The sequence below is a fragment of the Mirounga leonina genome, unplaced genomic scaffold, assembly GCF_011800145.1.
Source record: "Mirounga leonina isolate KUSES-001 unplaced genomic scaffold, KU_Mleo_1.0 Mir_224, whole genome shotgun sequence".
Classification (NCBI taxonomy): Eukaryota; Metazoa; Chordata; class Mammalia; order Carnivora; family Phocidae; genus Mirounga; species Mirounga leonina.
Window position 1 is genome coordinate 20,254,979 of NW_023270615.1, and position 14,138 is coordinate 20,269,116.

Consider the following 14,138-nt stretch of genomic DNA (forward strand, 5'->3'; position numbering starts at 1 on the left):
GGGCTCAAGCCCTCCACCCCCTTACCTACCTACTGACCTGAGTCCCACCAGGACGGAAGCCAGCCCGCTGCTCAGGAGAACGTGAGCGCGCTGGGATGAGGGCCTGTCTTGGCTGTACGCTGGAAAAGCCGCCTTCCGCCCTGTTCTGAACACTCGCTCCACTCCCACACGGAACCTCGGCTCAGGTGTGCACCCCACCCCACCCCCCCTTCGTGAGGATGGTTCTAGAGATCTGGCTGCCATCCTCCCATCCCCCCCTGCTGTCACACTGTCAAGTGTCCCAGAAGGGACACAGGCATCAAGATCCTGGAGGCAGGAACCAACCTCACTGGAAAGAGACACTGGAACACACGGACCGAGAAACAGTCTAGTCAGGGGCAGACGAGCGGCAGCCAAGGTCTGGGAACCCATTTGTACGGACAGCTTCCTGAAGCTGCTGCCCCGTTAGTTCACGTGCTGTCCACAAGACGGAACATCTGCAGACAAGCCAGTGTTCGCTCCGCATCAACCCAGGGGAAGCCCAGACGCTTCCAGGACTGGAAGAGACTCGGCAGCTGAACGCAAGCACGAGCAGCGATCTCCTGTTGCTGATGCACATCACTGGACAGCAGGCAAAATCTCACAGAGACATATGCACGAGCTGAACTAAGATGACTTCTCTGATTTTGACAGTGTCTTTGTTTTTAGAAACACACACCCAAGAGCTCAGGGACAGAGGCATCGCACCCACAACTTCCACTCAAGGGCGTGTGGAGGGAGTCTGGGTGAAGGACAGCCGCAAACTCCTCAAACCCCTCTCACAATTTGCTCAAGTTCGAAGTTATGCAAAACAAACGAACAAAACCCAAAAAGGAAAAACAAGGAAAGAGAAAAAGAAAGGGAAGCCCTGTGGCCGACCCCCAGCCCTGCCCCACGCGGCCACCACAGCCAAGGGTTAGCGGCCTCAGGCTTACGCGCCCCTCTTGCTGCCCGATGTCGCCGTCTGCAGCAAACTAACCTGCTCTCCTTGGATTTGCAGATCACTGGCCTTGAGAGTGAAGGACCAGTCTCTCCCAAGAGATAAGGCCAGACCACATTCAAAAATACCTGCCACGGAGGCCAGCAAGTCTGTCAGGGTCCCGTGGACATAGAGCCGACTGCCTGGGCACCGTGTCTCCCGCTCGCAGCCCCCTCCCCATTCCCTGCACCTCCCCCTCTAAGACCCTCCCGCTTGGCCTGGACGGGGATGGTGGCCTTCCAGACATTAGTCCACCCTCTTCCCCGGTTGCTGGCTTTCTGAATAAAGCGACCTCTCTTTTCCCACCATCACTTGTCTCTTGAACGTTGATTTTTGAGAGGCGAGCTGCCGAACCTGAGTTCAGAACCGGTTATGTCCAGGAACGGTCATCTGCTGGGCACCCACAGGGCCTTATCACCTCCCCTCCCGGGACCTAGGCCCGACCCCAGGGCCTCAGGAGCACACATCAACCCTGACCCCTCCTCCTGGCCCTTCCACGCACCACCCCCTCCAAACTGTGAGGCCTCGACTCAGCCCACCCCCATGACCTGAGGTCGTACCGTGGAGCCAAAGGGGACCATGCAGTGCGTCTGTCACCTGCCTGTCCCCAAGCCCAAAATGCAGAAGGTAGAACAGACTCTCCTAGTGGAAGTGGACCAGCCTGCTTACAGGAGGCCCCCAAGCCCCCGGGGACTTGTCCTGTGAACCGCAGTCTCTCACCTCTTCCTGACTTCGTCTCCTCAACCAGCTCTACCTCTATAGGACCTGAAACCGTGAGAGGCTCTCCATGCAAGAAACCTCAGGTGTCTGCCCATCTCCACAGCCAAGCAAGGCACCTGCCTCCCACCAGAGTGCTAGAGCCTCTCGTGACATGGCCAATCACATTTACTAATCGTCCCAAGTTCTAAAATGAGTATATTTTCTATAAACAACCATAAAGATTGTCTTAAAAATGGGGACCAGGACAATCCTGAAATCTGGAAGACTTTACAAAGGCCTGGGGTGATGGCCAAGGAGTGGCCACGAGGACAAGGACAGAGACCAGGAGAGGAGGGCATTCTTGGGTGTGGCAGGTGGCATCCTCTCTCCAGGTTGATGGGACGGTCAGCTGTCCACTGGGGTAAAGGCCACACACCAATTCAAACTTGGAAGAGAGAAATACAATCAACTAAATTTGTTCTTGCTAATTTGATCTTAGAGCATCGAAAATCTTCATCTCTAATGTTTGGCTACATATATATTTACTGATAAAAACAGGTCCATAAATGAATTTTCCATTTGAGGAAAACAGAAGACTGGAAACAAAGATCTAGTCTCTCCCACGAACCAATCCTCAATACGCTTGTGCCAACCCCAGTTTAGAGAAGGAGAGGCTTCTACATGAGTCACTGACCTTAAAGCCTGTGATGAATTTAAGAAACGTCAGGAAATGAACATCGACTAAAGCTCTGTCCCGTCCTCAGCCCAGGGTGAGAAACAGGGGAGTCAGGGGCCAGGGAGGAGGGACACACAGGGCTGGACCCCCAGGCTCTGATGCCAGGCTCAGAGGCCGCCCCGTGGGAAGGGTCCAAAGGCATGCGGCACCTGCTTACCAGAAACACCCTGGGAGGGCCTGGGAGGCCGTCTCCACCCCTAGGAAGCAGGGCTGCCTGGAGAAAGAGAAGGGTGGTGCTCCTAGGATGATGGAGACCCATCAGGAGAACACACAGGCCAGCCCGACACGGCCCCAGCCAGTGAAAATGAAGCACCAGATTTCGTGATGGCAGGAGTGGCCTAGGGGCCCCTGAAGAAGGCAGAAGCTGTGAGTCCACGGAGGTCTGAGGAGGAATGGAGTGTTTACACAAACAGCCTCCCACGGAACGTGTCCTAGCTACACAGGGGACACAGCGGCCCCACTGGAGAAGCCTGTGGACACCTGCCCCGCCTCACGGTCAGGGTGCAGGCACACAGCCCCCGCAAGACCACAGCAACTGAGGGGCTGCTGCACCTTCACGGTTTGGCGGAAAAACCAACAGGACTTTACCTCCAAACACAAACAGAGGCTCTTAAACGGACCCTGAAGTTAGACAGAAATAGGCATGATGTCGATCCTGATGACTACATTGTGCTTGTATCAGAAAATGCCCTTGTTTGTTCGAAAACCACACTCCAGTATGTGGGTTAAAAAAGGCTCTATTTTGCCCGCCCCCATCACCTCCTGCTCTGCAACCACCAGTTTCTTCTCCGTATTAGGAGTCTGTGTGTGTGGTGAGCACTGATAATACACACGACTGCTGAGTCAATACGTTGTACGCCTGAAACTAATATAACGTATATTAATTACACTTCAATCAAAAAAATTAAACTCTTAAAACAAAAAAAGCTCTTCGTACTGTACTTGCAACCTTTTCCTAAGTTGGAAATTGGTTCAAAAAACTAATGAACCTAGTTCAGCTACGCATGCCAGCACGAACTAACTCCCAACACCAACAGTGTCCACACAGGCATCCGGGACCCGTCGGCTGAGGGCATGCCAGCATGCAGGCCCAGATCCGGGTTTTCGATCCCTCTCCAAGGGGCAGGAGCCGGACCCCTGGAGAAGGCAGGGTCCAGAGCGAAGCAGGCATCTTGTGGTACCAGAAAGCAAGAATGTGCTGGGGGCACAGAGGACACAAGAGCCCACCGAATGAGCCCCGAGGCCTGAGCTGGAACAATCTGAGCAACCAAATAAACAAGGATACATCAGGTTATAACCCTAGGAAGAAAACAGATAACCACAAGTCCGTACCGATCTACACGTGATTAAAAGAGCTACCTCTGCCCTTCAGAACTCCAAACGACACATAACACGCACAGCCTTCAATATCTCTAACGTTTAAGGGAGAAATTCTGTTTAAAATCAGTATGATGTTTACATACAATACACACATACAGCCATCCCATCAACATGCCACACAGGATCAGTTCCAACGCACACTGCATCTCCATCAGGCGAACACAGGAGGGGGACCGCTCCGCATTCACACGCACGGCGTCTGGGGCGCCGGCCCGCCTACCGTAGGACGCAGCACAGCACCGTGAGGTGGGTGGGCACGCTGGCCGGGTTGAGCATGGCGGGCGTGTCTGACCTCATACAGGCCAGGAAGGCCCTCATCCTGCGGTTCTTGTCTTCCACCGCCTTCCCCAGCCACAGCCGCTTCAAGTTGGGGCAGGTCCACTCCCTGAAGGCAAGCGCTTCCACCAGCTCTGGCGTCTGCGGCGATTTCCCCTTGTAAGCTGCCCACTCTTTAATGATCACAGGCGGAACTGGAGGAGGGAAGAGCAGAGGAGAACCATTCACGCCCAGCTCAGCCACTGGGAGCCGAAACATATCCAGCCCTCCAACAATTACAGTCTGCAGAGGCCACCGCTCACACGTCAATGCATTCTCTCATCAGCAAGCCACCGGCCACCAGTCCTCGGGTCTAGAACGTTCTGTCCCCTACGCACTTTCTTGTGGCTCAATCAGATTTCCATTCAGGCCACTGGTAAGCTTCTCCTCAATCAAATCATGACTTGATTTCCCCACACAACTAAGATGTACAAATCAAGGATGTTGGAAAAAATTTATTAAGTCTGTTACGTTTTAATATTAACAACTGGGAAAATTTACAGAAGTATATGATTATCACGGAAATCCAGTTTAGATAGCTAATCTTTTTCTACACAGACACTTTCACTATCAGATTTGAGAAACAATCCGCACTTGGTGCCACTTCGCTGGGAGGTCCCCTTCTAAACTGTGTTCTTAAAGATTAGTAAGAATAAGTGCCCTGCAGTGAGACCCTAAAAGCCCAGTAAGGCGGCAAACTGAGGCAAGATTCAGTGTCTTGAAATCCCAGGTGATGTCAGCACATGGTAATTCTATTCAGGAAGACTGAAGACAAAGCATAATAAAATTCCCCATTTCGCCTCCAAAAAGGCAAGAAGGTCTAAGCTGATCTAATACGAAACACTGGGCTCTTCCCCATAGCTGTCTTACCACTATTCGAGTCCATTAATTCTTAAAGCACAAACAAAACAAGCACCTCTTCCCACATACATTTAAATCCAATAAGAGAAAAGTGTGACAGGGGAGTCACGGTGAAGACATGGCACACCACAGGGACCGCGTCCAGTGTCCCCTCGCTGCACTGAGGGGACAGGCCGATGCTGGGCTTTGGGTGTGCGTTTCCCGGGCAATGAAAGCTCACTTGGGCCCATGACTGCTGGAGCAGAAGTGGGAACCAAGAAGCAGCCAGCGTGACCCACCCAGAACCAGATGGCACCGGCACTCCACTGTCCTCTTCCACAAGGCCCTTCTACCCAAACAAGAGCATCCCAGATGGGCTCACTTTCCCGAAAGTACCGCCCAATGCAGACGGGAGACTGAAGGCCCAAACTCTGGTGGAATGAGCGATGGACCACCTGCAGCTCCACCCGGTCCTGTCTGCACAGGGTCCTGGAGGATGTAGGCAGCCAGACACCTGGACACACAGGGCATCAGCAACAGGACAGCCAGCTCCGCACACCCAGCCCCGGACAAGGCAGGGAAAGGTGTGCTGCCATGGAGCCCTGGGACTCCCACCCCAGGAGCAGGCTGCTGGAGCAGGGTGCCGGTCAAGATAGCTCCCCAAAATTGTCTTCTCACAAAAAAGTTACTGTTTTGTCACTGGGAAAATCCCTTCCATTCACATTTGAGTATCTTAACATTTAAACACTAAAGAAAAATCTAAAATGTGTAAAATACTTAAAGTCCATTAAGCGCAAACAGATACACATGTATACATAAATACGTGCATCTTTGTATTCATCCGTCTTTTGAGACGTCAGACACACACCCACGCAGTCCCTGTCCTTGGACTCACAATCTAGTCCCACACCTGCCAGGCCTCGGCACACGCGGCCTGCACACCGGCAGCCGTCACCACCACAAGGCCCCCTCAGCCCAACCAGTATCAGGGGCTGGCAGTCATCAGCCCCAGATAAACAGGACAAGGTTGGTCACAAAACAAGCCCTTAACCAGCAGGCTGCTCTGTGTCTACTGGTTAATCCGCAGTGTTCATTTCCCTGCCAAAAAAAGCAAAAACGCACAAATCTATTTTGAAACATATTCATTTTGGTGGCAAAGGTTTAAAGGCACACTGGTTAGATTTTATCTCTGTAGGATTCGCTAATCTAGGTTCTTTCACTTTCTCCCCACCACACGCGCACGCACGCTCACACGAGGCGGCTGCCCCGTGCCAGGTGTCTGATCTGAGCCCTCTCTGGGAGGCGTCCCCACTAAGTCCATCTGCACCTCTGTCCCCACTGCTAACACCTGCCACGGTCATTCTACTTTATTGTGTCCTGCTTTCATCTAGAAACAGGTTTGGGCAGCACCCTCTTGTTCTCGAGGTCCAGGCCCCACATGGAAGGGGGGGTGGGGGGCATGGAGGCAGCCCCTCACGCCCGCCTGTCCCCACTCCCCCCGGGGCTCCCCAGACAGCTGTGCACACATCTTCCAGCTGGCAGAGGCCGCCGGGGACTGCCTGCAGATGCTGCAGGGGACACGCTCTGCACCCACCAGGAGCGAGGGGGGGCAGGGCTGCGCTCCCTGTGAAGAAGGGGTCCCGTGTAGTCACTTCCTCTTGTCGTTCTAAGTATTTTTGTTGCCTAACTGCACTACTCATGAACAGCTGGAATCTGATTTAGGAAATACAAGGGAAGGAACACAAAACTTTGTCCCGAGAGCAAAGCTGCTCCTGACTTGCTTTACCTTTAACGTGTGTGTATCTGCTTCTGGAAGTCTTCTCACGTACCATCACTTAACAGTGGTGGAGCCTGTGGCCAATCACCTCATAGGTATTTATTGAGCACCTTCTATGTACCAGGCGGGGGCGGGGAGCTGGGGAGGCAGGGGAGGCTCAGGGGCCAACCGCCACGTGCCACGCGAGACCCAGGGTGTCCTCAAACCCTGAGGCCCAGCCCTGGGACCAGGTACCACAGAAAGGGGCCGAGGACTCACCCTAAGGCAACCTTGAGAAGGAAACCCAGGCACCTCCTGCCTGTTATGTGGCTACAGGCTACCTTGTGTGAGGTTGACCACAGTTAACTCATTACAGCCTAGTGCTGATCAAGGATCCCAGGGACGGCAGTTTCCAGGTGACGGCAGCCGTCCCTGTGTGCATGTCCCCATCCACGCACCCGCCCGGGACAGAGGGCTCAGGCTCTGTGACTCCACTCGCAGGGACAATCAGAAGGAGAGGAGCTCTAACAGCACAACCTCTGGGCTCCTGTGTTTGCAAAAAGCCCTGGTTACGTGGGGATCACACATGGGGAAGCCGGGGTATTACGGGCCCCCTGGGCACACGCGTCTGGCACTCAGACAACAGCACTGTGATAGATAAGCACGGCCGTGACGACCCCATGTTGTAGAAGACACGCCCTCATGCCCAGAAACCCTGCCGTGACGCCATCAGCGAACACTCACCTCAGCTTCTCCACCGACAGAAAAACTCACCCTTTCAGGCAGAACTGAAAACACTGAACGGGAGACTGTCTTCCTTCCCTCACGCTCAAGCGACATTTACATCGGCAAAAACAACTCCGGGTGCTGGTTTTCTGTACTGCCAGAGGCTACGTTTGCAACGCACCTTCTTTACGGGAAGTACGTCTTCAAAGTACAGTCTGGGACCTACTACGCTGTTACAGCCGAGCTGCTGGTGAGAACCCAGCAGCTCCCTCGGACGGCAGGCACGGCCGCACGGAAACCCAGGGCAGCCAGCTGCCTTGCAAATCTGTTCTGACGCCGTCCCAGGCCAGGAATAATGAAAATGTTTCTTTTCGTGAGCCAACTCCAACCAGCCGGCGGTGGCTGCCGACAGAGCCGCGTGATGAAGAATGCCTACGCCCAGGGCCAGCCACCGCGAGCACTAGCCACGCCCGCCACGGCCGGGGTGCACGGCTGAGGGAGGAGAGGGGGACAAGCCACTCCCACGACCCCGGCCAACTGGGCCTGTGGCCTGCGGCCTGCGGGCAGGCGTGTGCATGCACGTAAGGAGGAGGACTGCCGCGCCTGCTGAGCCTCACGGTGCAGAAAAACAACTAAACCACACAAGTAAGTAAAAACAAAACCTGGTTCTTCTGCATCTATGCAGAAACAGAAAACTGGGCAAATGGCAGCTGTACCTGCCTCCTCACAGGAGTGGACACGTGAGGGGTGCGGCCCAGCTGGCTGCCCGCTCCCAACACGTGTGTGGGTGCCCTCCAGCACACGGTGCGAGGCCCCCCAGGCCGCAGAGCGCGGTGCTCCCGACATGCCCGCGACTACGCCCGCGACCACACCGGCCTCCTGCCCCTGCGCACGCCACTCCCGGTGTGTCAGACCCAGGAGGGCAGGGACCCGGGACAAACACGGCTCCGAAGGAGGGCCACGACCTGCCACATGGAGCCGCCTGCCCATGCAGCTGCCCCTCGGGCTCAGCTGCTCACAGGTCGCTGAGGAAAAGGCAGTCGCTAATGCTACTTCTGGAAAGCTTTGTAGAGTAAGGAAACTCAGATAAATATAAACAGCCTTCACAAAATCACAGGGGAAATGTGTATGATAACCAAATTTCACACATATTAAAACAATGCACTAATATTGGTCATATTATTCTGTTCTATAATATAATCCACAGTGAACCAATTTAATTTTACTTCTTTTTAATCAGCAGAACCAATTACTTGGCACAAACAAAATTTCTAAAGCAAAAGCAAACTGCACCACGAAGAAATCCAGGTTCCCTTTGGCTTTTCCTATTTAGAAAGTGGAGACTTTCACCTCCTGTGTCTGTACCTTATGTCCCTTCACTTTCTAGAAGCCTGTTTCTCTTACTTAATTTTGAGGTCCTGGGGAGTCCTGAGGCTAGTTTTTCTAAGGGGACAATAATTTGAAAATGTGCCCATCACTGGGTTTTACTTCCTGGATTTTTACCTCTTCCACCGTGGCCAGGAGTCTTGTTACCCTGCAGTCTTTTTGGAACCAGACCCCCTTTCTTCCTGCCCCTCCTGACTGCCCTGGTGGGGTGAGGGACAGCTGAGGGGCACCCCCAGGGGGGCAGCAAGCCTGGGGCCACCAGCAGGGCGGGAGCTTCATGCTCCAAGCCTCCAGCCAGACAACTGTCCCCAGGCCCCACCCAAGAGCCAGCAGCCATAAAGGCAGATCCCAGCAACTGCCACTGTCCCCATCCAGAACATGGGGCAAATCGCTTGTGCCAGGTCTGCGGTCTTCCACGTGGCCCACTGGAGGGGCCTGGAGCCCCCCTGCCGGTGACTTTGAGCAGCTAACTGTCGTAATAAATAAGCTTCTGATGAATTTCCTAACAGCAAACAATGGAACCCAGGGATGGACACACAGAAAATAAACTGCCAGCATGTAATTCAGTATGACTTTCACAGGCCAGAGTTTTTAAGGATCTGAGGGTGGATATCCCGCTTTAACCATATGACTTTAAAAATGAAACTTGCTAAAATCACACGAGCACTAGAGCACTTGTTAGAGATTATGAAACGCTTTATCCTGTGTCTTGATCAAGAGACCGCATTTCCAGGGCACCTGGGTGGCTCAGTCAGTTAAGTGTCTGACTCTTGATCTTGGCTCAGGTCTTGATCTCAGGGTCATGAGTTCAGGCCCGGCAATGAGCTCCATGCTGGGCATGGAGCCTACTTAAAAAAGAGAGAGAGAGACTGCATTTCCAAATGGATACAGGTCTTAAATGTCGTGAGAGTTCAATATTTTTAAACAACCCTTTAGACTTCACGTGTCCTCCGACTGGTTCTCTCTGACAACAAAGCCCTCCTGGGGAGCCCCCAGCTGTCACAGCGAGCACGTCGAACCAACATCACGCTGACACCATGCTGGACCCGGAGCCTCCTCACCTGCTACAGACGGCGGGCTCACCTGGGACCCACGGAGTGGACGGCGGGGCCAGCAGGCAGCTGAGAAACAAACCTGCCCCAAAGACCTCATGGTGCATGGTCAGTGCTTTATGAATCTCCTGCAAAGTACCACTGACTTCATTTCATCCACAGATGGTCTAGGAGTGGCCACGGGTAAATCATGGTTTCAACAGACTCAACTTTCAAACCTAATCAACCGGGAACTCCTGAGCAGCAACAACAACCTCACCTCATCCACAGCCCCAAGGGCTTCCTCCCTAAGAACACCAAAATGTGCAATCACTTATGACATGTTTCAGGCGGGAAACCCACGGCAGGGGCATCACCACATCTGCGTTGAGTCAGCTGGGATCTAAGAGCAGGCTTCAGGGAGCAGTCCCCAGGGAACAATCGTAATGCACTGTAATGAGAGCTGAAGGTCACCACGTTCCTCTCTCACACAAGGTTTGCTCTGAGTAAGCTGCCAGCGTTGAGGCTCAAGGCTCACAAAAGCTCCTAAGGACAAAACTCTTCCCTGTGGAGAGCTGGTGCTCCAGTTAGCATGATCATCAGCAAATAAAGAGCATGCATTACTGACCTAAGAACCTTTTCTAAGGCTGTTTTCCCCTCATTAAGACAACCAATGCGTGAAACAAATTCAAGTGTATCAGGTCCCCAAAAAGACCAGAGAGACCTGGGTTCTAAAGCCACTCATTACAGAGCTAACAACGGTCTCTTAACCTGTAAACTCAAGAGGTCAAATGGACACATCTTTACACCTAGAGGTTCACCGTTACCTGTAACCCACGTGAATCACACTTTTCTAGGTGCCACTGACGTCCCAGGGCTGGTTCACAGCTCCTTTCCCATTGCCTCAGTTCAGCCGCCTGTCCCTACCCAGCCCACCCTCCTGAACAGAAATGTCCCACCCTTCCTCACCCTTCGGTGGTTTCCCCGTGACTGACAGAGAAGTGAGAACCCACTTTCTTTCGTCGCCTGAGCAGAAAAACTACAATGCGCTCAGCACCAACCTCCCCCAGAAACTCAGCCGGGAGGCACCTGGGAGGCGCATTCAGTTAGGTGTCTGACTCTTGGTTTCGGCTCAGTTCATGATCTCAGGGTCGTGAGATGGAGACCCGCGTCAGGCTCCATGCTTGGTGCGGAGTCTGCTCAAGATTCTCCCTCTCCCTCTGCCCCCCCTCCCCAGATCTCTCTCTTTCAAAATAAATTTAAAAATCTTAAAAAAAAAACCATACATATAAAAGAAACTCAGCCAGTCCACACGCCCCCATGCGCAAGAGCTTTAGAGCTCACAGAGCTCATCTGTACCACTCCTCCCTTCTTCACTGTCCTCTCCCCACAAGTGCCAAGCCCCAACAGCGTGGTGTGCGTGCACGCCCAGCCCTGCACCACAGTGCACTGCTCTCTTGCTTATGACCAGAGGGTGCTGGTCTGTGCAGTGAGCACCATCCCGTGCCTCTGGCATCCCCCACTGCCTGCTCAGGGCCCAGTCGGACACCTGCACCGCCCAGGTGCGGAGCAAGCAACGAGGGGGTGAGCATGCTGTGCGGCACAGGGCCACACCGCACACCTGCAGCAGGGCAGAGACCCCCTGACTTCCTGCTGTCCCTGGCACCCGCAGCTCACCTGTGACAAAGAACTCCCGAGATGGGAAGAGCGCACCTGGCCACCACTGAGTGCACACAGAGCACAGCAGCCCACCTGGACTGCTCTGCAAAGCTGTGGGCACTGCAGAGGGGACCCATCCTGGAAAACTCCCAGGAGTGTGCTAAATACAGAGAACTGTTTCTGGAACATAACCAAATGAGGAAGAGAACAGCTTTCACCACGAAAGCCAGACTTGTGCTCCGGAGCTGAGGGCACAGCAGGGAGTGGGGCTGCCCAGCACTCTGCAGCGCCTGGCAGTCTAGGCCAAGGCAGAAGCAAGGGGACACAGCCCTGGAAGGGAGGTCGCAGCTGCAGGGCCTGGGCAGAACACTGGCCAACCCTGTGCGAAGCGAGAAAGAGGATGTGTCCACCAGGGCCGTCCCGGCGCGGCAGAGTCCACTGCCAACACTCAGTATTTCCCGTGGGGCCTCCAGCCCCAGTCGAGGAGGCAGACGCATCAGCTATAGGCGGCTACAGAGCTCAGTGGCCACCCTCCAGTCAGGGCATGGAGGCACTTCATTTTAAGGCTTACTGAACCACACTGCAGCATAGTAATCAGAAACAGAAAACGTCAGAACCTATGGAACGAGCTTTTAGAATTGCTAGAATCTCTCCGGTTCAGAGCCCAAAGGTAAGACCGTCACGTGCGTCCCTGAGCACAGGTCAGCTGCGGCATGCCGCCAGGCCTGCTCGGACCGGCTGCACACATAGGGGATCTGTCCCTAAACAGTCTAGTTGAGGGGATGCTCTGGTCATCTACAATGTCCACGGTTCAGGATATTCTTATTTTAGACTGTATGTTTTGGGAAACTTTTCTGTATTTCCTAATAAATATACAGTGACTTTTAACATCTCCTACGTTAGTAAATAAAATAACCTAAAATAGACACGGTTCTCCCCAAATATTACGCTGCCCCACTGGAAGATGGAAAATGCATGCTCTGACCTCAGCTTTTGCCAACTGTCAAACAGCACCTTCCGTCTTTCCACTGCCCCTCCACCCCAGGGTCGATCAGCTGGAGTCCTCAAGGGGGACAGTGACCAGGGCCCTGTCTGCTGCGGGCTGTGCGCAGGCACACAACACCCACACAGAAGCAGCCACACGGAGTGAGGGCCTCCCCAGGAACACGGACCCTGTGCGCAGACGCGCTTGCGGATACTGGAGCACACGCCGCTGTCGCCCTGCCTGGGACGCGCTTGCCACAGGAGAGGGTGCCCGTCCGGACTGTTTCCAGATCAACATCCAGTTTAAGGTGCACATGTTTTACCAAATACACAGCATGACTGGAACGTTACTGAGGAAAACAGCCCGGGGCTGGTCCTCCTGTCCTAAGGACCCCGTGAAGCCCACCATCTTGCGTGGGGACACTCGGGGCAGACTCAGTCACGATCCTCTGAGGCTTTGGAAAATGCACAAGAGGTTACGAGGTACTGAGGAAAACAAACAATGGATTTCACAGTACATACATTCTGGTGGAAGTCTGTTCTTTCTAAAAGCAAGTCTCTCAGTTTTCTTTCTGCTTTCTGCCAAGCTAAACAGCACTCCGTAAACATACTGGCGAACTGGCCTATAGAGCAGGGCGGCGGGAGGCAGGTCTTTGCTGGCTTCATCTTCAATAGAAACAGCAATTTTGATTTCACCCTTTGCATGGAAGAAAGCAGAATAATATTGCACATTTTTCATGTTGAATTTACAACAAACTCACAGAAATACACTGCATTATCTCCAGTTAACATTGCAATTCTATTCCAAATCAATTGCTTAACCACTTGCGTGCAGTGGGGTGTTAGGGAGAGTTCATTTAGTGGGTTGTCAAAACATATGCTCAAAGAGTCAAAATAAAATCTACATGGTTTCATCTTTAACCTGGAACCAAGAGCATAAGGAAACCACACAGACGACCCCGAAATCTTTGAAACAATCTGGACAGGTAAGAGCAGACAACAAATAGAATAGAAAATGCTGAGAACTTGCAAATTTTACTTATGAGTCAAGATGGTCATATGTAATGAAATTCATAATTTTTAATGACCTATGTGAAATCCAAGAAATGAGTATCCTGAAAATAAAACGGTCAAATTGTCCTTACCAAGCTCTTCCATAAAACGTTAGCATGTGCGTACATGGTCTCCCAAAGAGCAGCCCTGCAGCGTCCCTCATTCTGCACGATTTCAGCATGTGCCAGGACTCGGGAGACGTGCCTCCTGAATGAGGGGCATGCACAGCTGCTGGGGCAGACCTCGAAGGAAGGCCCACTTTGCTCACATCCCGCGGCCAACATGGCACGAGACAAGGGGCTGGGCATCCACACCTGAGGTGGTGGCAAGACTTCTGTGGCCCCGTCTCCGACATTCTATGGCATCAAGGTACATCTCAAGAGATTTTGCAGGAACTTTATTTAGGAATGTTCATGACATAAGAGTATACATATGACCTTCAATGTCTGTTAAATTTATCACTACCTACTCTTTCAGTAATTCCCTGGCCTTTGCTCTTTCTTCACATAGATTTATGTCAGAGAGAGTGCGGTGGGCACTCTCTCCAGGTCCCTGGCTCAGCCGGCTGCCTGCGTG

The 14,138-nt window shown here is 53.0% G+C and overlaps 1 protein-coding gene across 7 annotated transcripts in view; it reads right to left on the reverse strand.

Moving 5' to 3' along the window:
* The window catches only part of FAM120A (family with sequence similarity 120A), a 91,968-nt gene that overhangs the window by 20,879 nt on the left and 56,951 nt on the right, over positions 1 to 14,138 (reverse strand). For all 7 annotated transcript variants that reach the window (XM_035029238.1, XM_035029236.1, XM_035029235.1 and 4 more), the window contains exons 10-11: positions 13,032 to 13,206; positions 4,033 to 4,282 (exon numbers count right to left, since the gene is read on the reverse strand). In XM_035029238.1, coding sequence (XP_034885129.1) covers positions 4,033 to 4,282; positions 13,032 to 13,206 — 425 coding nt within the window. The remainder of the gene's footprint in view (positions 1 to 4,032; positions 4,283 to 13,031; positions 13,207 to 14,138) is intronic.